Source organism: Euprymna scolopes, chromosome 45 (assembly GCF_053919585.1).
Source record: "Euprymna scolopes isolate OS-2025 chromosome 45, ASM5391958v1, whole genome shotgun sequence".
In the NCBI taxonomy this organism is placed as follows: Eukaryota; Metazoa; Mollusca; class Cephalopoda; order Sepiida; family Sepiolidae; genus Euprymna; species Euprymna scolopes.
In genome coordinates, this window is record NC_136526.1 from 2,147,491 (window position 1) to 2,172,002 (window position 24,512).

The window sequence follows — 24,512 nt, forward strand, 5'->3', positions numbered from 1 at the left end:
AAATTTTAGATAGAGGTTCCTTCGACAGGGATCTAACTTAACTTGATTTAAGCCCAAAACAATAAATGTTAAGGGGTCAAAGTTTAAAAAAAATTTACCTCTGCGGTTTCTACTAAATTACTCAGACAATTTCTGGTCTAAACATTTGAAATTTTACATAAAGGGTATCCAGACATAGGGCTAGCTTTTTAATCGGTTTTGGCCCAAAAGTTGGCTGCCAATGCCAAGGGGTCGAAGTTCAAAAGATTTGACCTTTGCGATCTCTAGCAAACTATTAAGCCAATTTTGTGTCTAAACATTTGAAATGTTTACATAAAGGGTATTCAGACATGCAGCAAGCTTTTTAATCAGTTTTTGGGCGAAAATTTGTCTGGCAAGATGTCAAAGTTTACAGAGTTGACCTTTGCAGACTCTACCAAACTCCTCCACCAATTTTGGGTCTAAACACTTGAAATTTTAGATGCATGTTACTTGGACATGGGTCAAATATTTGAATTCAATTTGAGCCAAAAACAAAGGTTAAGGAGTAAAAATTGGGGTCAAAATTAAAAAAAAAAAATTTGACGTCTGCCGTCTCTACCAAAGTTTCTCTATGGTAGTTAAGGAAACCTATTATATAGAAAGGCATTACGATACATATTCACACTTTTTAATGTATACATATGCTCATAAAGTTATGAACAGTACATACGACCCGAGCAAAGTCAGGCGGAACAGAGAGAGAGAGTGTGTGTGTGTATATATATATATATATATATATATATATATAGAATATAAAACCTACATAAATTTTTCTATAATTTTTTTTTTTTTAATGTGGGGGCAATTCTGGACAAAGACCAAATTTTTTTTTTTTTTAATTTTTTTTGCTTCCTTCAGGATTTGAACTCCTGACTGACATCGTAAATGGAATCTATGTCAACACAATCCTACTTTTACCAACCTTTGCCAAAGCGTTCAGCAAAATGTAAGTGCTTCGAGTCAACGTGCGCATGATATGCCCCCTTCCATCTTGCAAGAAATATTAGGGATGATTGCCAAAATACTATCATGTAAACGATATAGCGTGGAAAAACATGTTGTAAACAAATGAACAAGTATTTTCCCGTCAACCTAGCATACACTAATGTCATAATCTTTCCTTTCCAACAACTAAAAAAGTCACCAAAATTTATACAGAAAATCAGTTGTCATGCTTTCTTTTCCACCTTCGCCTCAAGGCTTCGGGTTCGAACCCAGCAAAACTTTTTTTTTTCCTCCTCCCTACACACAGACCGACAAACACTCAGGCACCCTCGCTAGTCTATAATATAAATCTCTTTAAATTTAAATTAAATAAATTTTACATAAACATATTTTATGTGTCTGGGAGGGTTCTTAAATACGTTTTGTATATGAATGCTGTCGGTAAGTATTGAAAATCGACAATCAAAAGAATCTGATTAATTACTGTTCTTATACAGCCTAACTTTAATTTGAAAAGTTTTATCACTGCACAAGCAGAAGAGCCTGGTATATTGAATCAACAGCAGGTTCTTTCATATGACAGGGGCGTATTCAAAATGAATGTTTCAATTAAACCATGATACTTGACTTTTACATTTTAAACTTTAAGCTATTATATATAAAAATCTGTCTCTACTATTATATAAAAGTCACTTTGTGCATGTGTGTGTTCCTCATAGGTTCTGAAACGGCTGAGCCTACCTTTTGCAAACTTCACACAAAGCTAATTTATACGTCTGACAGTGTTCTTAGATATGTTTTGTACATAAATTCATCTGATAAGTATCGAAAAAAATCAGATCTTAAAAATAGCTTTTCTCTCATATAGATAAAAAAAAAAAAAAATTCAATACAGGATTAATTCTATAATGCATACATATGCAATCTGCATAAATGAAAATATCATTTTTAAGTATATTGTACGACTGAGCAACGCCAGGCGTCCAGCTAGTACTTTGAAAATGCTATTTGGTCTGAAAGTGGATGATCATTATGGCCAGGTGGCTCGAAAATGCATTAGATTAAAATACGAAAGTGATATCCCATTCTCTAATTTGCCTAAAATAAGTCTAAAGATTATCTGTACCAAGTCTAAAATATTCTTTTTTTTTTTTTTTTTACTTAAAAAAAAAATAAAAATGAAAAAATAAATTTAAAAAAATTAAATAACATTACGGCCATGCATCAAGTATTAAAGTGATACCCCATTATCTAATTTATATAAAATAAATCTAAAATAATCGGTATCAAGTCTAAAAAATTTTTTTTTTAAATAATAATAAAAATTTTTTAAATAATATGGCCTGGGCAACGTCGGATCTCCTAAGTAGATAGGTGAGTGGCCGACATTTGACCTGGTGTCGAATTTGTGCAAAGGCACCACTGCACTAACTACACGGCTCTATGGAGCAAAATATTTTCGTTTACTAGCCAAATAGAAAAGTTACTAACCAAATCACTGTGAATTTTGGAATATGACATCTTCAAGCCAAGTACGTCCAAGGATGGAGTACTGCTGCCACATCTGGGCAGGAGCTGCTAAAAACAGCTTATCCTGCCTTGACAGAGTACAAAATAGACTTTGTGGTTTAGTGGGGGATACCCTTTTCTCTTCCCTGCAACCTCTCTCCTACAAAAGAGACATTGCGAGCCTGTCTCTGTTTTATAGTTATTTCCATGGCAGGTGCTCGTCTGAACTCCAATCTCTGGTCCCCCCCCCCTCGCCAATCTCTCATGAAAAACACCCGACTAGCTGAAACCACTGTCAAAAATTTTCCCCACTCTTTATCTGTGCCTAAATCAAAACGTAGATTCCATGAACAAAGCTTCTTTCTTAGAACTGCACGCCTGTGGAACTCTCTGCCGCTTGCCTGTTCCGCCCCCCCCCCCGACTTCAACTTGGATGTCTTAAAGTCCAACACAAACAAATTCCTGATGAACCGCCCCCTTAAGTAATGACACTTTATCAATTCTCCAATACTAACTATCACTATGATACTATCCCACTGAGTACTGTACACACAATAACTCTTATCCCCAAGTGGCTTCTGGGCCTTGATAAAAAAATGATAAAGATTATTCAGTATTTTTTTAATAAATGTAATTCTGAATATTATGGCCCTGGTGTCGAAGTCGATGCTGTGGGAGAGAACTAAATACTGCAATACAAAGCCACCATTCATCCATACCTGGAGTATTGTCAAATCTGTGCAAGTGCACCAACTACCATTATCACCTGGTGGACCGAAAATGGGTGGTAATTTTTGCATTAGATTAATGTATAAAAGTGATACCCCTTTCTCTGATTTGTCTAAAGTAAGCCTAAAAGTATTTGTATCAAGTCTAAAGTCTTGTTTTGCTTTTTCTCTTTTTTCTTTTTTTTATTGAAAAAAAAATAAATAAATAAATAAATAATAATATATTACGGCCCGGGCAACGTCGGATGTCCCAGGTGGAGAGGTGAGTGACCGACATTTGAACTGGTGTTAACAAATTCATAATGAACCGCCCCCTTAAGTAAACACTTCATTAAATCTCCACACTAACGCACTGTACTTGCAATAACCCTTATCCCTGAGTGGCTTCCGGGTCTTGATAAGTGGTGCCCACCGTGTAAAAAAAAAAAAAAAAAAAAAAAATCAAGTCTAAAAAAAATTTTTTTTTTTTTTTTTAAATAATAATAAAAAAAAAATTAAATAATATATTATGGCCCGGGCAACGTCGGATGTACTAGGTAGATAGGTGAGTGGCCGACATTTGACCTGGTGTCAAATTTGTGCAAGGGCACCAACTATTAACATCTTCTTCTTAGATATGGAAGAAGACTGTCTAATCTAATATATCCCACATTATGTACCTACCTACCGTTGTTGCTATGTTGCATTCCCGAGTGTGTTTTACAAGTACTTTTGTGGAATGTGCTCTGAAACTCCTAGCACTGAGGCTCTCTCAATATAAATACATCTGACCAATCCGACAATTAGCAAAATCTAACCCCTTCACTGTAGAGATTCTGAGGTGGCTAACACTTTTTTTTTTTTTTCCAAACACCCGGGCAATGCCGGGCACCCTCACTAGTATATCTATAAAAGTGAAATTGTCTGTGTGTACATTTCCCTACCAAACTACTCTGTCTATCAAGTCTAAAATCTTGTTTTGCATTCTATTTTTATTTTTAACTTTTTTTTTATTTATCTTTTTTATTTTTATTTTTTAAATAAATTAAATCTATAATATAAAGCTTATGTGTGTGTGTGTGTGTGTCTGTCTGTCTGTCTGTCTGTGGTCATGAATAGGCTCCTATATGGTTGACTATTTTAAAAAACTGATTACATATAATGATAGAAGATGTATCTAGACACAGGAATGGGTATGTTTGATCTGGCAGAACGGTGGTTCATTAAAATTGTGGGGTCTGCGTTCGCGCCTGGTCCACAAAGTATGGAAATAAAAAATATAAAAATTAAAAAAAAAAGTTTACAAGTGTTTTTATATAGATGTACATAATACTTTGATAAGTATGTTTTAACTTAAATAGGGATGGTATAATAAAATTGTGGGGTCTGCGTTCGCGCCTGGCCTCCATAGAATGGAAATAGACATAAACTTTAAGACTTTTCATATCTATCTGCGTAAGTATACTTTGATAATTATGTTTCAGTTTGAAGAAATATGGTATAATAAAATTATGGGGTGTTCGTTCACGCATGACCTCCATAGAATGGAAATATGTCACAAAGTTTAAAAAGGTCTGCGTTCACGCCTGGTCCACGAAGTATGGAAATAAAAAAATTAAAAAACAAAATATTTGCAAGTGTTTTTGCTATAGATGTACATAATAATACTTTGATAAGTATGTTTTAACTTAAATAGGGATGGTATAATAAAATTGTGGGGCCTGCGTTCGCGCCTAGCCTTCACAGAACACAAACTTTAATAAAGACTTTTCATATCTATCTGCGTAAGTATACTTTGATAATTATGTTTCAGTTTGAAGAAATATGGTATAATAAAATTATGGGGTGTTCGTTCGCGCCTGACCTCCATAGAATGGAAATATGTCTCAAAGTTTAATAAGATTTTTTAACATAGATCCACAGAATATTGTGATAAGTGTTTCAGTGTGAACAGGTATGATATAATAAATTATGGGGTTTATCTATTTTATTTGTACTTTCTTCATATTTTGCTTTGGTTTTGATACCCCCAAATTCGAAGCTATCTCTTTACAACCCTTCCTTTTCATAACCTATCATACTTTCATAAATTAAGAGTCCATTTTCTGTAGGCTATTTTTGAACCCAGTCAACGACGGGTACTTTTGCTAGTAATAATATATTACAGCCCGGGCAACGTTGGATGTCCCAGGTGGAGAGATGAGTGACCGACATTTGAACTGGTGTCGAATGTGTGCAAGTACACCAACTACATCTTAAATATGGAAGAAGAACGTCTAATCTATATATAATATATCCCACATTATGTACCCATCTATCGTTGCCGCTATGTTGCATCCTCAAGCGTGTTTTATAAATACTTTCTTTGGAATGTGCTCTGATGAAGCTATAGCGCTTGTGCTCCCTCAACAAAAATACATCTGACCAATCCAACAATTAGCAAAATCCAACCCCTTCATCGTAAAGGTTCTTAGATGCCTGATGGCTTTCTACTCTAATAGCTTTTCTTTTGAAATTCCCTCCTTGCTCACTTTATCCTAGACTGTACCAATATGCATAAATTTAAATGTAATGTGAACAATCATCTCATTGCACAACTCACCACTAAGGATATCCGTACAGATATGGCTTGTAATATATTATATTGAATTTTTTTTTTCAATAAAAAAAAATTAAATAATATAATATGGCCCGGGCGATAGTGGATGTCCTAGGTAGAGATATTAGTGACTGACATTTGAACTGGCTCTGACGAACTGTTAGGTTTAGAGAATAGCCGGCAGAAGTAGTAAATTATCTGTGAATCTGTCTGTCTGTCAATATAACCGTCTAAGTATCTATCGAGAGTTGCGTGCACAACAGAGACAGGTTCAAGGTTCAATTTTCAGTGTGGGTGACCAATTGTGAATTACTTAGGATCTCTATCCAGTCGTGGCTGACAGAACAAGAGCATGCTACCCCCGTGAAGTAAATGAAGGGTTCTGTTCGAAATTCCGTTCAGATTGCAGAGTTAGAGAGAAACATTCCTGAGTTCTACAAGATATCAGTGAAATGAACAGACACCAAAGCAATATTTTATTTAGATTACAGGTTTCCTACTTTATTGGCAGTGTCTCATTCACACAGCATCCCAGAGAGATTGATGTAAAGACGTTAGTTTTCTCTTTGTTGTTCTTCAACATGTTTTATCTACGGCACTTGACCCCTGCCTCAATTTTATGTCACTCACTTCTCATTCAACCCTGGCAACGATTCTGTTTTACAGATCTGGTTTATCATACACTAAGTGTGACCCGTGTCAAAATTCAAACTAGTTACCTTAATCACCACCAACATAAGGCCCCTAATATGTAAAAAAGAGAATACCACTCATTCTCCGTTAAATGCAGACGTAATATTCGCTTTCCAGAGATTGATCTAAAAAAACCTTAATTACTAGGTTCAGTCCCTCCTTTGTTGTCACGAGACCAACAAATAATATCGTAATAGAAAAGAAAATATAATGAATTTAGTTTATTCATTTTCATTGTGGTTAACGACATGGCCTGGCAACCCTGGTGCGCCAAGTTCGAGTCGAGTTTGTTCACTTTAGATGTTGTCAACCTTCACATGGTCTGTCTGTCAATATATCTGCCCATATAAATATCTATCTATCGAGAGTTGCGTTGTAAAATTTAATGTAGAAATTATTAAGCCAGAAATATGTAAAACAATAAAATGTTTAGAAGGATGTTAAATAATATATATATAATATTGGAATGTTTGGTTTTAATAAACAAAGTTATTGACAAAAAACCAGACAAGGATCTTTGGTTATTTAGATACATGACATTTACGAGTTTAGAGATACTTTAGAAAGTTAGTTGGTTGACAGTTTGAAATGGGTGTCTGAAAGAGACGGTCGACAGTAAGGGCAAGATCGATAATTAAGGTGTAGACAGGATTGTGTCATATTCCATTTTTCCAAGATGGTAACAACATTCTGGAATACAGATTGCCAAAATAAACCAGAGGTGTTTTGTTTGTGGTAGAATTTTCATTGCTACTTTCCCTCTAACAAGATCGATGTTACAATATTTTTGCAGTATAATGGGGAGGTATGGTCCCGCACAGTCGGGAGATTCTATTTATATATGCTGCTAGGAACTGACGAATCTAATTGATTCATGTTCTGCTACCAACCAATCAGAAACCAGAATTGCTGTAGCAATTTCGCATATGTTTTATTCGTGTCAATTCGGGAAGAATCTTTTGCTCTGTGGATTCCAACTTGAGAACTGTCTACTGTGAACCAGTCACCATCCAGGACTTGTGTAGAACAACGAATCATCAGAAACCATTCTGAAACTAAACATGGCTTACACTTCTAGATGGCCTAAATGTGTTCTCTAATTGGTCAAATGTTGTAACCCCATAGAATAGTATTCATCCCTTTTGTTGAAGGTATGTCTTTCCTTTGTCTGGCAAGAGACAAAGATGTTTATTCCGTCTCTTATTTGTTGTTATATGCGAATGTACAAGTCGAAGAATTTCCGATCTTGTTGTTCCAAGTTAACAACTAAATACTATTTGTGTTTCAAACTTGAAAAAAATGCCTTAAAATAAGTAAAGACACTAAAAACTTATCCAAGTAGACAGAAAAGTAACTTATCTTTCCTTTGGTAGAATTTATGTTCGGAAATCAAACTTGTTTTGTGACATTTTAAAAACTAGGCGATCACACGTAAATACACGTATTAGGTTGGTGCAAAAATAATGTTTTTGGACGTATATATATATATCTGATAAAATACGACATTATTTTTGCACCAATCTAATATGAAGAACAGGCGCACATTCAATAAGACATATGTGCATATATGTACCGCTACATTCACCCATGCATCGAGTCTTGCTGGTCCATCTACCACTAGTCTATCCCTCTTCGATAGGGTTCAAAAAAGTTTTCAATCTAATATATCCCACTTTGTCAACTAAGCTCCAATCCCTGTCCCATCACTGCAATGTGGCATCTCTGACTATTTTACAAGTATTTTAATGGAATGTGCTCTGAAGAACTCGTTGCATTTGTGCTCCCTTGCCGTACATATCCTTGACAAACCTGCTTAGCAACAAAATCACACCCCTTCACTGTTGAGGTCCCTAAATGCCAGAAAGCTTACAATTCTAATAACTTCTTCCCTCAAACAGCTAGACTTTGGAATTCCCTTTCTGCTACCTGCTTCCCTGGCTGTACTGATATACAGAAGTTTAAATGTAACATAAACCAACATCTTGTTAATCTTTCCTAGGCATGGTCCGAAATAGTAGCCCCTTACGTCCAAGTGGCGATATGCCTTGTTAGGGGTGAATGTAAGTGAATAAAAAAAAGTCGAGCATGTGGAGGGGGGGGGGGTCCACAAGTGAACGATTTGGGGGCAATTATACCCCCTACAATGTCCCCTAGGCAGGCAACCAGAATTATCCTAGAAAATCCATTCTGGCAAAAATTTACTTTCGCCATGACTAATGTTTGTGTGCAAAATTTATAAAAAAAATCCAAAGCATAGTTATTGAGAAAAGTGCAAACAGATGAAGGGGAGTGAATTACTAGGTCCAATCACTCCTTTGTCGGAGGGGGAGGAACCAAAAAGAATATATATATATATATATATATATATATATACACACACCCCGACAGGAACACAAAAATGATAGTATTAATAAAAAGCAGTAAGCGCCAATCCCTAAATAAAAACGAAATGCCATTTTGTGCAATTAGATGTAAACAACCTGCAAAAGTGGGCGGGAGATAAAGTAAAAGCATTTTAGAGGGGGGGGGGGGGAATTGTTTTCGCAGATAAATTTAATGTAAAATGATCACCTATATCCGAGTAAGATTAAGATGTAAAAACACGACAAAGAAAGTAATTTATAGAAAACTAGCAGGGGTACCCGGCGTTGCCCAGGTGTTTGTAGGTGTGTGTGGTGTTAAATAAAAAAAATACCCGGGGAGGGGGGGGGGCGGTAGGATCGAACCAGAAGCCCTGAAGCGAAGTTTGAAAATAAAATTGGCCAGTCAGAATGAGTTAGTGAAAGATGTTTGAATTTATTGAAGAACCAAATTGACAGGTGCGCGGCCGGAAGTCGTCGAGTGTTACGATGACGTAGGTTTGTTTGTTATAAGCGAAGTAAAAAAAGAAAACAACGCTAACACTTAAGCAGGGAAAAAAACACAAAAACAACTAACGTAAGGCAAACGAACACATGAAAAATGGCTTAAATAAGCCTGTTTCGATATTAAAATTTAAAAAATCGGTGAGTACCCGGGTGTTTTTGTGGTCGGGGGGTGAATAAGCGAAGTAAAAAAAAAAAAAAAAAAAAAAAAAAAACACTGGTTCAATATTTAAATTTAAAAAAAAAAGAAAAAAAAAAAAAAAGAAAACATCTCACACCATGATTTGAACACAAAACGTTTAGATAATGAACCAACACGATAATCAATTGACCTAACGCGACGTACACAAAATTTGTTCAGTTTTTCAATTATTTAAAGTAAATCAGGTCATGACGTTATCTGACGCATGTGTAGAACCGGTCGAGAGGGCCGTTTTTGCGCATACAAAAATGGCCACCATAATATTGCTTAATATCAAGAAAACTACTCATTTCCGGCAAATTTAAATGCAATATTTGTTTTCAGCATACCCAAATATGTTTCTAGGACATATTCGGTGGGTTTCTAACAGTATTTTCTATAATTTTTTAGTTTTAACTCTTTTTCCCAAACTTCATGTATTTAACAATCAACTCGCAACGATTTGTCTTTTTCATATATACCGATAAACATTGTATGATTTTCAAACCGATCAACGGTTTTAAAATGAGCAAAACTCTTAAAAACTTTTTCAGGTAGGTAGAAGAGTAACTTAGCTTGCCTTTTTTGTACATCTGTGGATGTTAATTCAAACCCTACATATTAATTTCAATAAATCTTAGTAAATAAAATTTAAAAAAAAAAAAAAAAACGGCCGCGGCCGCCACAACACCACATCCGCCCCTCCACAATGTTTTATGAAATGTTAAGCGGTATTCTACTCGGTAAATGTCGGCGCGTTACTTACAGAAAAACGGTTAATTAAACTGCAGAAGCAAAAAAGCACCTGTTAAAACATGCAAGTTTTATAATTGAATACCTCCACCACAAAAAAAAAGAACGAAAAAAAAAAAGAACGAAAAACAAAAATGTTTTTGTAAACACAAGAAAACTTTTTAGATCAATTAAAAAGCATTAAAAAAACTATGTAAAGATTTCTCCGCGATTGATAATTCTCTTCACTACGCACGAGTGAAGAAGAACGTGAAGTCCTACCTAACTAATATTCCTGGTGGACCAAGTGCAAAAGAGATCCAGACAATTGCACTTAAGGGAACAGCGAGGATACTAAAAAGAGCTCTCGGTTGGTTTCAATAAAAAGAAGGGCAATGTTGGCAGTTGGTTTGGCTGCCCCATACCCAGCAATCCAGCATTACAATCTTCAAAGAAAGAAAATTAAGAAGAAAAAAAACACTACTGAAGGTGGTGAAACAACGGAAAATAGTCCCAGGGTTCAGGTGTTTATACCATGCAAACGGTAAATTTGCGACGGGTTTGATTATCAGATTCGTTGTCAGTGACCTCGAATACCCCTTAAACAAAAACAAAACAAATTAGAATGGGATTCTGTTGTAGTGTAAGGTAGTATTCACCAAATAAAGTTTTCACGTGCGCCGTGCGTGCGGTTTACTGAAACATATTTTGTATTTTTCTTTTTTTTTTGGGGGGGGGGGGATTCAATTATAGCTTTTAACTGGTGCTTCTGCAGTTTAATTAACCGTTTTTTCCGTCAGTAACGAGCCGACATTTACCATGTAGAAGCGTTTAACATTTCACAAAAAATTCTGTGTTTATATTGGGGGGGGGGGGTAATACTATACAAACTGTAAATTTGCGATAGGTTTGAATATCAGATTCAGGTAATGTTGACTAGTTCTTTACCATGGGTGTGATTTGGTCCAACGGAATATAGTTGGATTTCCGAGCATAAATTCTACCATTTCTGTCTACTTGGATAAGTTTTTAGTGTTTTTACTTATTTTAAGGCGTTTTTTTTTTCCAACTTTAAAACACAAGTAGTATTTAGTTGTTAACTTAGAACAAGATCGTGGAAATTCTCCAACTTAAATAAACACTTAAAAATAAGTTAGAAGAGCGACTTATTTTGCCTAAAAAAAAGGAAGAAATTTCGTTTCGTTACGATAGGATTTCAGGTTTTCATTCTTAAATCAACTTTCGCTTCTAAACACAACTTTGAGACGAACTATTTTTAGTGGCGGAGGTGGGTAAAGAACCAGTCAACATTACCCAGATTCGTTGTCAGCGACCCCGAAACCCCCTAAAAACCAAATTAGAGTGATCAGTGTTCTGTTGTAGTTAAAAGGTAACATTTACCGCCATTTCTTATGTTGCTGCTGCTGCCTGCTCCTATTTACAATGCCTCCCCACGGGCACGGGACAGAGTTCGACACCAGGGTCGTTTTTTAACGTGGAGATAAGGAACAAAAATTAAAATTGTCTCAGTCGTGAAGGAGTTCTCCTCCACTGACAGAACAAGAAATTGAAGTGCAGGCTGCACTGCAGCTGAAGAACAGACACTACACTTTGATCTTGTGTCGAAGGCAAAGTACGGTTTATGTTGCTGCTGGCGACCACCTTGCGCGTAGTTTATCGGGGTTGCGTTTGCTCGTGCGTACCATGATGTCCGCGAGCAATAACATGAGAAATGACATTGCTTAATATGCGGAAAATTTTTAATGCGATATTCGTTTTCAGCATACCCGAAAACCGGTACTAGTGCACTCACTAGTGCAGAGAGTGATTCCCGATCCGGATAACGTTATTTTGAAAAAGTCATTCTTAACATGGGGAGGAGAGGGGGGTTGTACCTATTCTATACTTCAACCTTACAATTGAATAAAAAAAAAAATATATATATCATAAAACTTTAATGGAACTTGGAAACACGATTTAAAAATTAGCGCGGATCACTCTCTACACTAACACCCGAAAACCTACAGGTTGTCATTTTTAAAGGAAAACATTAAGGCGGAAAATTGGTAAAAATTTTACAAAAAAAAAATAAATAAAATAAAATAAATTTTTTCGGAATATTCTGTTTTGACGTTTCTGAATTTTTGAGATGAGGATTTATTCGGATTATTTGGATTCATCGGACTTACTGCTCTCATCTTGAGCGTGATTTTCAGTGTGTCTATCGATGTAACCTCCGACCTTCTTTAGTTGTATCTTGTCAAACTCTGAAATGTTTCTGCCGAACTCGGGAATTTGGACGGAATTTCGAGCGGAACCTTTTATTTATTTCACCGGGATCCCGGGATAGCATGCTCTTGTCCCTTGACCCGTGGCGCAGTGCGCAGTGGTTAGAGTAACTGGAGTACTTGGAAAAATCAATTGCAAAAAGTGATATTCTCCCGAAGGTTGAAGGTTCAATCCTCAGTGTGGTCAACCGAAAAATACAATTCGAATTACTTAGGATCTCTGCCTAGTCATGGCTGACGAAACAAGAGCATGCTACCCCTGTAAAATAAATAAAGGGTTCCGCTCGAAATTCCGTCCAAATTCTCGAGTTCAACTGAAACGAAACATTCCCGAGTTCGACAAGATACACCGGAAGAAGGTCGGAGGTTATATCGACCAAAGCGCTGTGAAAATGACACTCAAGATGAGAACAGTAGTCCGATGAATCCAAATAATATGGACACATTTTCTTCATGATGTTTGATTTAGTCTGACAGGCCTGCAGCAAGCGAGAGACTTTGCTCGAAGAAAGCCTAAATCGCGATATGAGGTAAGCTAAAAAAAAAAAAAAAGTGAAGGGTTCTTGCGAGTTACCTTCAATATCGTCTTCATCCAAAACTTCTTCGCATTTCACATCATCTTCTTCGTCGCTGTCCAGCGAATGTTTCTCTTTAAATCTCCGGCCAACTTTCTCGTCGTTTCTACCGCGCACGGATTCGTCGACATCACCGGAGCGACACGGGTATTTTAAAGGCCCCCGTAAGTCGGCAGGGTCTAATTTGCGCTTCTGAAGCGGTTTCTTCGAGACTGTTTCAGACATTTTTAGTTTGCCTCTGAATAATAAAAAAAAAAAGTTAAAAACACGCGTGTTATTCACCCATGGCGAGCGTCGACCACGATTTCACGCTAAGGTCCTCAGCCGAACAGCAAGTTATATTTAATCATTTGTTTAAAATTTCTCAAAATTTCACCTGGAAAGGTGATATATATATATATATATATATATATATATATATATATATATATATATATATATATATATATATATATAAATATAAATAAATAAAAAAAAAACAATGAATCTATCTGCATCTCTCAGATAGATAGATAGATAGATAGATAGATAGATAGATAGATAGATGATGATTGCAACGTCTTGTCAGACGAGTGCCACTCCCTTAAGTACTGAAAGTCCATGAGCCCGAAGATAACCTTAACTTTAGTCCTGCCGAAAAAAAAAAAAAAAAATTCACACGCGCAAGCAGACATGACACTGAAGACGGTCACTGGTATATATACATATGTATACATGCACGCATGCATACACATATGCACATACACACATACAAATAACCCACATAGGCATACATACATACACATTACATATATGCATACATAGACATACTTATACATAAACATACACAAGACGGTCATTGGCATGCATACACACATATATATATATGTATTTAAACGCAAATATACATATATATAGATACACACATATCTGTAAACATACGCATATATGTACATACACTATGAATACACATACATACGTATACAGACACACATGCATACATACAGATATACATACATACACATATACATACATACATCCATACGTACACATACGCACATACATATATACACACACACTTACTTACATATACATACAGGTATGTAAATATGCACTGATACATACAGATATACATACATACACACCTACAAATACATACACACATATACATCCATCCATACGTACACATACGCACATACATATATACGCACACACACATCCATCCATACGTACACATACGCACATACATATATACACACACACTTACCTACATATACATACACGTATGTAAATATGCACTAATACATACAGATATACATACATACCCACCTCCAAATACATACACACATACACCCCCATCCATACGTACACATACGCACATACATATATATATACACACACACTTACCTACATATACATACATGTACGTAAATATGCACTCATACACACATACATACATGCCCACACATACAAACATATATATGCATACATACACAAATGCATAAATACACATACACACGCCCATATACATACATGCACACATACACACAGACACACATATACACACATACACATGTACATAAACATACATACACCTATATATATATATACATAGATACATATAATAATGGCAGATCAATTACTACATGCTTCCAGTATTTCAGACCTACACGCGTCACGACTTTTCCATCGCAATAGGACCGTTTTTTTTTTTTCTTATAGCCTGAGGGAGTATCTGTACCTGATGGTGTTACAGAGTTTTAGCTTTGTACGACAGTTAAATTTCTCTCTCGGTTCAAAATGTTGACATCCAGCAACAGGCAAGAGCAAGATAGCCAGCAACAAGTCAAACTGCAGACCAGCTTAATGCGGGTACTGGTCTCCCGCTTTATGTTTTTTAACTCAGAGATTTGCATCTCCTAGAGGGATTGCCTTCACCACGGCTTACGGGAGCCCCCTCCACCTGGCATACACATGGAAATAAACACATGCGTGCATAGACATACGGCAACATACGTGTGCATGCGCACAGACATACAAACGTAATCACGTAGAGGCACACATATACGCATACACACACACACACACACACACACACACACACACACACACACACATGCAAAATACACACGAATAAATAATCCAAAAGTCATAAATAGTAAGTAAGTGATCAGCGATTGGATCATTTTTGTCCCTTTTCCTCCTTGCTTGGATTTTTTATTTTATTTGTTTTAGATACATACATACATACATGCATACATACATACATACATACATGCATACATACATACACACATACATACATACATACATACATACACACATACATACATACATACATGATGATTGCAACGCCTTGTCGGACGAGTGCCACTCCTTCAGTCACTGAAAATCCATGTGTCCGAAGATTACTTTTCAGTCCTACTAGCGATTTACACACCCTCAAGCAGATATGACACTCTCAGATAGATAGATAGATAGATAGATAGATAGACACATACATACATACATAAAACATTATATTTTCTTATAACATTTTATGTTGATGAATGAAATGAAATGTAGGTTGGTACAAAAGTAATGTCGCTTTTTGACATTTTTTTTTTTTTTTTTTTTTTTTTTTTTTTATTCAATTTTCACCCCAAACAAGGCACAGTGCCACTTTGAAGAAGGGGGCTACTATTAGGGAATTAATTAGCGGGGTCATTATGAAGGGAGAAGAGTAGAAAGATGTTTGTTAACATTACACTTGAACTTCTGCATATCATTGCAGTTGGGAAAGCAGAATCCCGGAAGGGAGTTCCAAAGACCCGCAGTTCTGGGGAAGAAACTATTGGAGTAAAAGGCTTTCTTGCACCTAGGGATCTCCACTGTAAAGGGATGAGACTTAGTAGCTTGTCGGGTTTGTCGGGGGTAGTTACGTCGGGGAGGTACAAGTGTTTGCAGTTCGTCAGAGCATTCACCATTAAAGTATTTGTAGAACAGGCAGTTGGATGTCAAAAGACATTATTTTTGCACAAATCTAATATATATATTCAGCCACTATGATGAGTCGTAGACGACAAAACACGTGTCAGTGAATAATTATATTTTAAAAATAATATATATACCGCTCCCCATGTGGGGGTACCAAATTGGTTAAAGGGAAAATTTTTCCCAGCTCGCATTTAGGTAAAAATGCACTTTCATAAATAATTGAATTCATTCAAAACATATTGCTAAAACCAAAACAAACAACATTTATATATATATATATATATATATATATATATATATATATATATATATATATATATATAAAAGCGAAAATGTATGTATGTATGTTCGCTTTTTGTGTATGTCTGAGAAAGGCTTTTTTCCAAGAAGCAATCGGTCGACTAACTTCTTCTTAAAAATTTTTATATCACGTCTAAATGATAATATCTACGAGTTAACGACAGGGGTCGCCTGTCTATTTAATTTGCTCAACTTTGAAAAGATAAATATTCAACATTTTTCGATCGCCGCATGTGAATTAGGCATTTTCATATAATAACAGTGAAACTAATTCTGGCAGTCAAACGTCCGAAAGCAATCTCCTTATATCAGACAATTGCTATTCAATTTGGACAATCCCCTTTTTATGGGGGAGCTTGTTTCCCCCCACAACATCTTGGGGAAACAAAAAAAATGAAAAATACTGCCCTGCAGTAAATAAAATACTGCCCCGCAGTCAAAGTTGACCTGATTAAGTCATTAAGTACAGTACCTGCCAATTCTTAATACGTAAATAAATTCAAACATGCTTCCATTACTATTTCGTGGCGGCCCAGTGGTTAACGTCGCATGTTTTTTTTTTCATACTTTAATTTCCAACTTTGCCTCAAAGGTTCAGGTTCGATCCTTCATACTTACCTACCAAAACTTTTTTTTTTATTTTACCTCCCCCTCTCTCGACAAAAACACCCAGGTGTTTTGATTTACCCAAAACTACACACATATATATACACATATTATATATATATATATAAAGAAAAAAGAAATTAAAACTGTAAGTTGAAATTATAAATCATATTTATTGTTCGACTTAATACTCCAAAAAAGCAATTTACAAAGTCCTTATTCCGCGGAGTTTCAAAGAATGCTATTCTTGCTATTCTTCTCATCAGACGACAGAAAGAAATCAGCAAATTATATTTGTAGCAATGCTAGAAGTTGCTGCTGACCACCTTACACTCAATAATCCTTATTCTTGAGTGACATTCGGGCCTTGATAAGTGATCATTCTCTTGTAGAAAAATGCGAAAGGTAGTTTTAGCCAAAGCTGGTAAATGTTTTTATTATCTTTTGTTTTGTTTAAGATTGAACAGATCGTACGAAGCTCTTGAGTTTGGTTTTGAAGCTGACGCCTTCACGGATCTATACCCCCCCCCGCTAGTATATATATAAAAAAAGGAACAAACCAAGTTATCTTCATCAACGTTTCATCTTTATTTCGCGACTTCTTTTAGATAAATGAAATTAAGAAAACAAAACACCAGTACAAATATTTAAAAATATATTTTTGATGTAATAAAATGTATGACTCTGTTCCATTTTAGAAATGGAAAAAGTCGTTGGAAATTCAAAAAAGGGCGGGGGGGGGCATAGCGTTCTGAAAGAGTAAAACGTGAAAATGTGTGCGTTAGGACACTTGTTGCAGACCAGGATATAATAATACCCTAACTCGCCACAAGAAAATAATGAAACGAATGGAATTGAAGGAAACAAAGACTCAATTGATGGATAAGATAAACGTGTCGTTTATTTACTGTTGAAAGAATTAATGTTTTAGTTATAACATGTGTTCATGTCCGCGCGGGTGTAACCATCGTTCGTTGCGGGACTGGTGTTATAGAAGGAAAAAGGAAATGTGTTTTCATCTCACGTTCAGGTCACTAATCCCGTTACAAAAGAATAATGAAACGAATGGAATTGAAGGAAACAAAATGAGATAAACGTCATTTATTTAGTGTGAAAGAATGAACGTTTTAGTTATAACATGTGTTCATGTAAACACTTCATCAAATCTCCATACTAACGTAATGCAATAACCCTTATCCCTTGATAAGTGGTGATCACCGTGTAAAAAAAAAAAAAGAACTGAAAATTAAACAAATATTTTTTTTTACTTATGAAAAAAAATAATGAAACGAATGGAATTGACAAAAGGGACTAAATACCATACCAATTCTAAGCAGTATGTCATTGAGGGGTAGAGCGTTTCTAACCAATCGCCAGGTCAGGGAAAATTCGGAATTGTTAAGGTATCCCCGGCCTGGCGCCCAATTCCATAGAGAGCAAACCTCCCCCTCCGACAGCTGCAGCCGCTCCCCAAGCGGGTCCGAAGCGGTCCCCACCACTAATCCCTGATATAATGCCCTTCTAGGCTGTGCAAGGTCCAAGGACCCTGGCATCGCTCTAAGTGCATTTCGGCATTCGTTGAAGAATCTTGATTGCCCTCTCGGCCTTCTTTGGCATTCAATTAAATCATTGGGGATAAGGTCGGGAAAAGCTGCACCGACCGCGGGGCCCCAATCAGACTCCTCAATCAGAGTTCTACCCAGGAACACCAACCTTTCGGCATTTTTGTGGCTAGCCAGGTCAGGCATCCCCAGGCCCCCATCTTCAAGACGTTGAGTGCAGGCCTGTCTACGGACAAGCGGCCGTCGCTCATTCCACAACAGTAAGAAGAGTGCACGCATTAAGGCCGCCATGCGGACCGCAGGCAGAGGAAGTACAGCCAATCGGTAAAGGATCAGCGGAAACACATAAGTGGCGCATGCCTCCGCCCTACCTTTAAGGGACAATCCCCTTCGAAGCCAAACCCTCACAGACGCTTCGACCTTGGTCTGTACCTCCGACCAGTTCTTATCTAGACATAGACCGGGTCCAAATCAAACACCCAGAATACGGACCGGGCTATCCGTCCAGACAAATGCGCCAGGCAAAGCATTCGAGCCCCGCCAAGCGGCCAACCTCAGGCCAACGGATTTGCTGAGATGTACTACGGCCCCTGTAACTTGTTCATAACGCTTGAGAGCCTTAATCACCGTAATAATATCAACAACGCTCGAAACAAATACGGTTACATCATCGGCAAACACGGAAACCCTGGCTCGTGCACCGCCAGGAAGAGCAATTCTGCGCAGGGCCGGTCCAGCCACCCTAGTCCTCACTTTCCTAAGGAATGGTTCCAGCGCGAGGACATACAGCAAGGGCGACAACGGACACCCCTGTCGCACCGACCGAGAAACCGCGAACGGCGTCGACCGCACCCCGTTGACCTGCACAACTGCCGTCGGCCAAGCGTACAAAATGGAAATCCATCTGCAGAAGCCGAATCCAAATTCGGCGGTCTCTAAAACAGCCATCAGGAAACGATGATCAACCCTATCAAACGCCTTGGACTGATCCAAATTAATCAGCGCGGCTTCAGTGTCGTCTTCTAAATTTTCTATGACTGTATGTATCAAATGCAAATTATTTTGAATTGATCTTCCCTTCACAGCGTAATTCTGATCCGGTTCGACCAAGTCAGCAATAACAATCTGCAAACGATTCGCCAGCACCCGGGCCAGGATTTTTAAATCCGTATTCAACAACGTGATTGGCCTAAAATCATCTATCCACCCAACATGTGTGTCGTTCTTCTTCAGAAGTGTGCCCACTCCTTTGGTAACCTGACTCGGGATAGATCCCGTGTCAAACCAGTGGTTAAATACACCCGTCAGAATCGGAACAAACATGTGCGACAACCTCAAGTAAAGTTCGTAGGGCAGTCCATCGAGTCCTGGTGATCTGTTATAGGCGACCTGCTTCATAGCAGCTACGACCTCACACGCTGTAACCCGACCATCGCAACCAGCCGCTCGGGCCACCTCCAGGCGGGGCGAGCCAGCCAAATAGTTGCCAAACTCCTGGACGCGGAGCCTGGACAGCTGCGCAAAAAGATCTTCAAAGTGCACTCGAAACCGCTCGCAAATCCCCCGAGCCGACACTAAGGAGTCCCCTTCCAGGCTCTGAATTTTACGAATGTAGTTATCCGATTTGCACCCGAGCGAATAGACTCGTTCGGCTTTGTCAACATTCACAGCTTCGTTGGGCATCTTTTTAATTCTAGCCCTAACTACCTGGCCCTGATATCGCTCGCTAGTCAAACGACTCAGGTCAGCCTTAGCTAAACCTATTTCTAGGGAATCCCCCCCAGCCACCGCCCGGGATAGTCTATCCTCTAGACGCTTCTCTGCCTTGGCCCTATCTAGCGCGAGGCGTTGGCCATATTTGACAGAGAAGTCTCTAATGCTAGATTTGGCGTTTACCCACCACTTACTCCCGGTAACCACCCCCACTAATCCCTTCTGTATGTGTTTAGTTAGCCTTTCCTGAAAGTCACCTATCTCCAGTAGGGAGGTATTTAACTTCCAGTACCCAGCTAACTTGGGGTTACTATCTAAGTCTAACCTGGCCACAAGTAGTTTGTGGTCAGAGTGGCCTAACCAGTGGAACGTGGGACAAGATATGTATTCTATGTTGCCTCTTCTAACTAACAACCGATCCAAGTAAGTACTTGAAGCGGAAGGCCTGCTAGAGAGCCACGTCCACGTCTTCCGCCCCGGGTGATCCACCCGATACCTGTCTACCAGATCGCATCTAGCCATCAGGTCCGACAGACTGGTTTCACACCCATCCGTCCTGCTAGTCCCGCCCACCTTATCTACCCTGGGATCAAGGATGGCATTCCAATCACCCACTAGTATTAACCGTTCCGAACCTCCGAGAAACACCTCCAACCGCCGGAAAAAGGAAACCCGCTCCCGTATGCAATTGGGCGCATACACCACGACGACTCGAAACACTCTATTTGCCACAGCAACATCGCCCACGATCAGTCTACCATCAGTATCCGCGTGAACAACGCTAACCGTTGCAGAAAGGGTGCGCCTAACTAACAAAGAAACCCCCCTACTTTGACTATCACCGTATGTTGAACAGACATCATAATGCCCCTCCAGCACCCGATGATCGTTAACGCAATCATAGTGAGTCTCCTGTAACGCAGCCACATCTATATTCATCGACATGAGGTCCCTCAGTACCCTAGCGGCTTTGCTTCGGCACCTCATGCCCCTAACATTCAGACTACACAAGCTCAAGGACGTGGCCATTGTGTCTAGATATCCGCAACCACCGACCTAAAGTCTTTGCTAGAAAGGGTGCCGCAGGATTGGGCGAGGTTGCCCGAAAGCAACTCGGACGTTACTCGTCCGTCTCGCGCAATACCTCCGACATCCAGGGGAAACGTTAATTTAAGGGCCCTATACAAACAAGGGTGGACGTAAATAGGAACCCTACCTTCGCATCTCGGCGCCAGCTGATTGAGGGAGTCATGCCCCTCTTCCACCAACTTTAAATCTGGAATCGCCCCCTGGCGTCGTCGATCATATTCCACATGGCCTTCGTGCGTCCAGTTTTTGTTTGACGCACAAAGGTCATGACTAGGGGGGCGTCTGGGAAGTTTTAAGGGTTGGTAACACTTTTCCCATCGATCATTTTCATTTCTCTAAGCGGCTTAATCAGACCTCTATGGCGCTGCGTTATATACGTGTCAGCGTGAAGGGGGTCTACGTTGCAAATCCGGTCTCCAGGAAGGTAGAGGAGCTTTTTCGTCTTTTCACTCCTTACAGGAGATACAGAGGCGGCTCTTCTACCGCTGTTGGTTTTTGTCGCCGGCTTCTCCCGGGACAACGAACGGGCACCGGTTGGGGGGGTATCGAAAACGGATGGGGATTTTGGTTCAGCTGATGGGGTTAGGGTAGGGGTTTTGGGTGGCTGAACCGTAGAGACAGTCTTCTCTACATTCATAGGGGATGGGGAACGGGACCCTGCCTCCTTGTTTTTTCTCGCCTTCTTTTTAGTTTCCTTTTTCGGCACTTGGTACTCTACCACAGTAGCCGTTTCCTTATCGTGCTCCCCTTCTGAGTCAGACGAGGAGACCGGATGCATTCTTTTCTGGCGGCTAGCAACTTCTTTAGTGATAACGTTGGTGGAAGAGACCGTTGACGATACTGTGGGAACCAGCCGACCTTGTATCTCAGGGGGCTGCTTCTCTTGTGGAGGGGGTCTTAGTAGTTCTGCCATTCTTCTTTACCACTGTAGTCCAGCCGTCCGACGTTGTTGCTTCTTTACCCCCTCCGGTTAGCTTCTCAGGGGCTGCTGGTACCACTGCCGTTGGCTTTGCTACTACTACTACTGTCTGTGGGTTTCTTTTCGGACATTCCCGTGCCATATGGCCGTGCTGTTGACAATTCCAACAGTGGGGCCTGCGACCTTCTACTATAATGCTCATCGACCATATGTCGCACCTAAGCATGGGGGGGATGTTTTGTAATCCTTCCTTGTCAACACGCATTTTTAGGTTGTAGTCCCCTACCATAAGGTTACGGGGACCACGGACAGGAATGACAGACTCTACGTCCCCATATTGACTCATAAAGGCCCCTAATTGCTCAGGGCCGAGAATACAGGGGACTCCCAAAATAGACACGTTCGTCCGCGTCTTACTTAAATATTCCGGCTTAAGTCGAATGTGTCGCCACGTGAGTTCCGACCTGAATATTTTGACGGTGTCTTCTTCTTTCGGCAGTAGTAAATCCCACACTGCATAGCTTCTACGGCAGATATAGGTTGCGGGGATATTTAATTCCCCCAGAATTTTCGCCATGTCGTCTTTCGGCACACCGGTTAACGCTCGTTTCTTCGAGTCTATGGAGACTAAGGATATTATTCTCTTCGATAGTCGTTCCACAGCTCCCGGTTCTACTTTAATAACATTACCGTCGGTAAAATCCTTGTATTTTGTATCGAATAACCGGCGGTAATCCCCGGGAGTTAGTTGCGACTGGAGGCCCCATTCTTTAACTGCTGCCGTGGCCGTCTGCAGTGTTGATATTACCGGCGACGGCGACGTCGTCGGTGACACTGTTAACGACGGTGTTCTCTGCCCCGGGGGAATAGTTGAGCCGGACGAGTCTATTATTTGTGAACTCCCTGGCAACGTCGGCCACTCTCCTGGTTTCTCCTTTGGGGACGACGGTTTAGGAGTCAGTGCCAGTTCTTTTGTGGCTGTGGTACTAGCTGCCCCATTCTTGTTTTCAGTCCGAGCGGTCCCCTTCCTTCCTCGTTGACGCGACTCTCTCGCTTGTCCTAGCAGTCGTCTTTTGTTTTCATCTTCACTGCTGTCGCTGTCGCTGCTACATTCTAAATCGGCTTGCCACACGGCGTTCAGCTGCTCGTCTAGCAGTGTTAGCATATTAATGGCGTCGTCCCTATTGTCAGGCATTTCGTTCGAAAACGTCTGCTCCGGGTCGGTGTTTCTCAATGTTGAGATATCGCCAGAGGTTGCTGGTTTAAAAGCCCTCTTCCTCTGGTGATTCCACCGAGTCGGAACACCTCTTTCAGCTGGCCTAAATCTACTGCTACTACTAATACTGCCGGGAACAGCAGTACGACTAGTTACATGAGAGCCGCTGCCTAGAGCGACGGACTCTCCTAGATTAGCGGTGCGAGGGACAGCACCGGGTTTTGTGCGGGGGGCAACACTAAACCATCCTAGTGGTCTGTCTACTGGGCCTGAACCGGCGGGCGTGTCGGGGACACGACCGCCAGAACCTGGGTTAGGCTGGGGGGGGGGGCGGAACCCGGACCGCGTGGTGGTAGAACTTTTTCAGGGCCTAATCCGGACCCCGGGCTAGGCATGTTTGCACTGGAGCCTGGACCAGCTACCCTCCCCCTCTGCGTCTTCTTCCCGGCTCAGAGCCGCCGGTGAGCCTGGCTGAGGATTCCGTTGGATTTGACTCCGAACCACCTCAGATGCAGACCGGTCAGCTATTTAAGTCGAGCCAGGAAGAGAGACAACCTGAAAAAGATAGAAAACAAGACAGTTAGTGGCCTCGCGGGGAGGCAGAAAAATAAAAACGAGGCTCACCCGCCCAACAGGGGCCAGCAGCCGGTCTTTGGACGTCGGGGACAGCCAAAGCAGCAAGCAGAAAAGACAGGAGAGCTCTCTTTTCTATTTATTTAGAAAGAAAATACAATTTTCTTATATATGGGCTGTGGGATTGCATTCATTAGCAAAAAATGTAGCTAATTTGCATATTCTTTTAAACATTCATTTTAATTAATTCCCTATTAGTTTTTTCGGGATGGTCATCTAGGGTTAACTATTATGTGTAATTATATTCATGCAGATATTCTACATGATTTATACTTGCATAATATTTGCGTAAAATCTTTACAGTAAACAAAAAATTGTTTCCATTTATATTTATGTATACATATATGTTTTTGTTTAATCTATTAGTCTATCTATCTATCTATCTATCTATCTATCTATAAAAGT

The 24,512-nt window shown here is 39.5% G+C and overlaps 1 protein-coding gene across 1 annotated transcript in view; it reads right to left on the reverse strand.

The window, feature by feature from the left end:
- Window positions 1-13,393, reverse strand: part of LOC145269126 (CD2 antigen cytoplasmic tail-binding protein 2 homolog) — a 53,124-nt gene extending 39,731 nt beyond the window's left edge. Inside the window, exon 1 of the mRNA XM_080124726.1 lies at window positions 13,114-13,393. Coding sequence (XP_079980852.1) covers window positions 13,114-13,339 — 226 coding nt within the window. The 5' untranslated portion in view covers window positions 13,340-13,393. The remainder of the gene's footprint in view (window positions 1-13,113) is intronic.
- Between the last annotated feature and the right edge of the window lie 11,119 nt (window positions 13,394-24,512).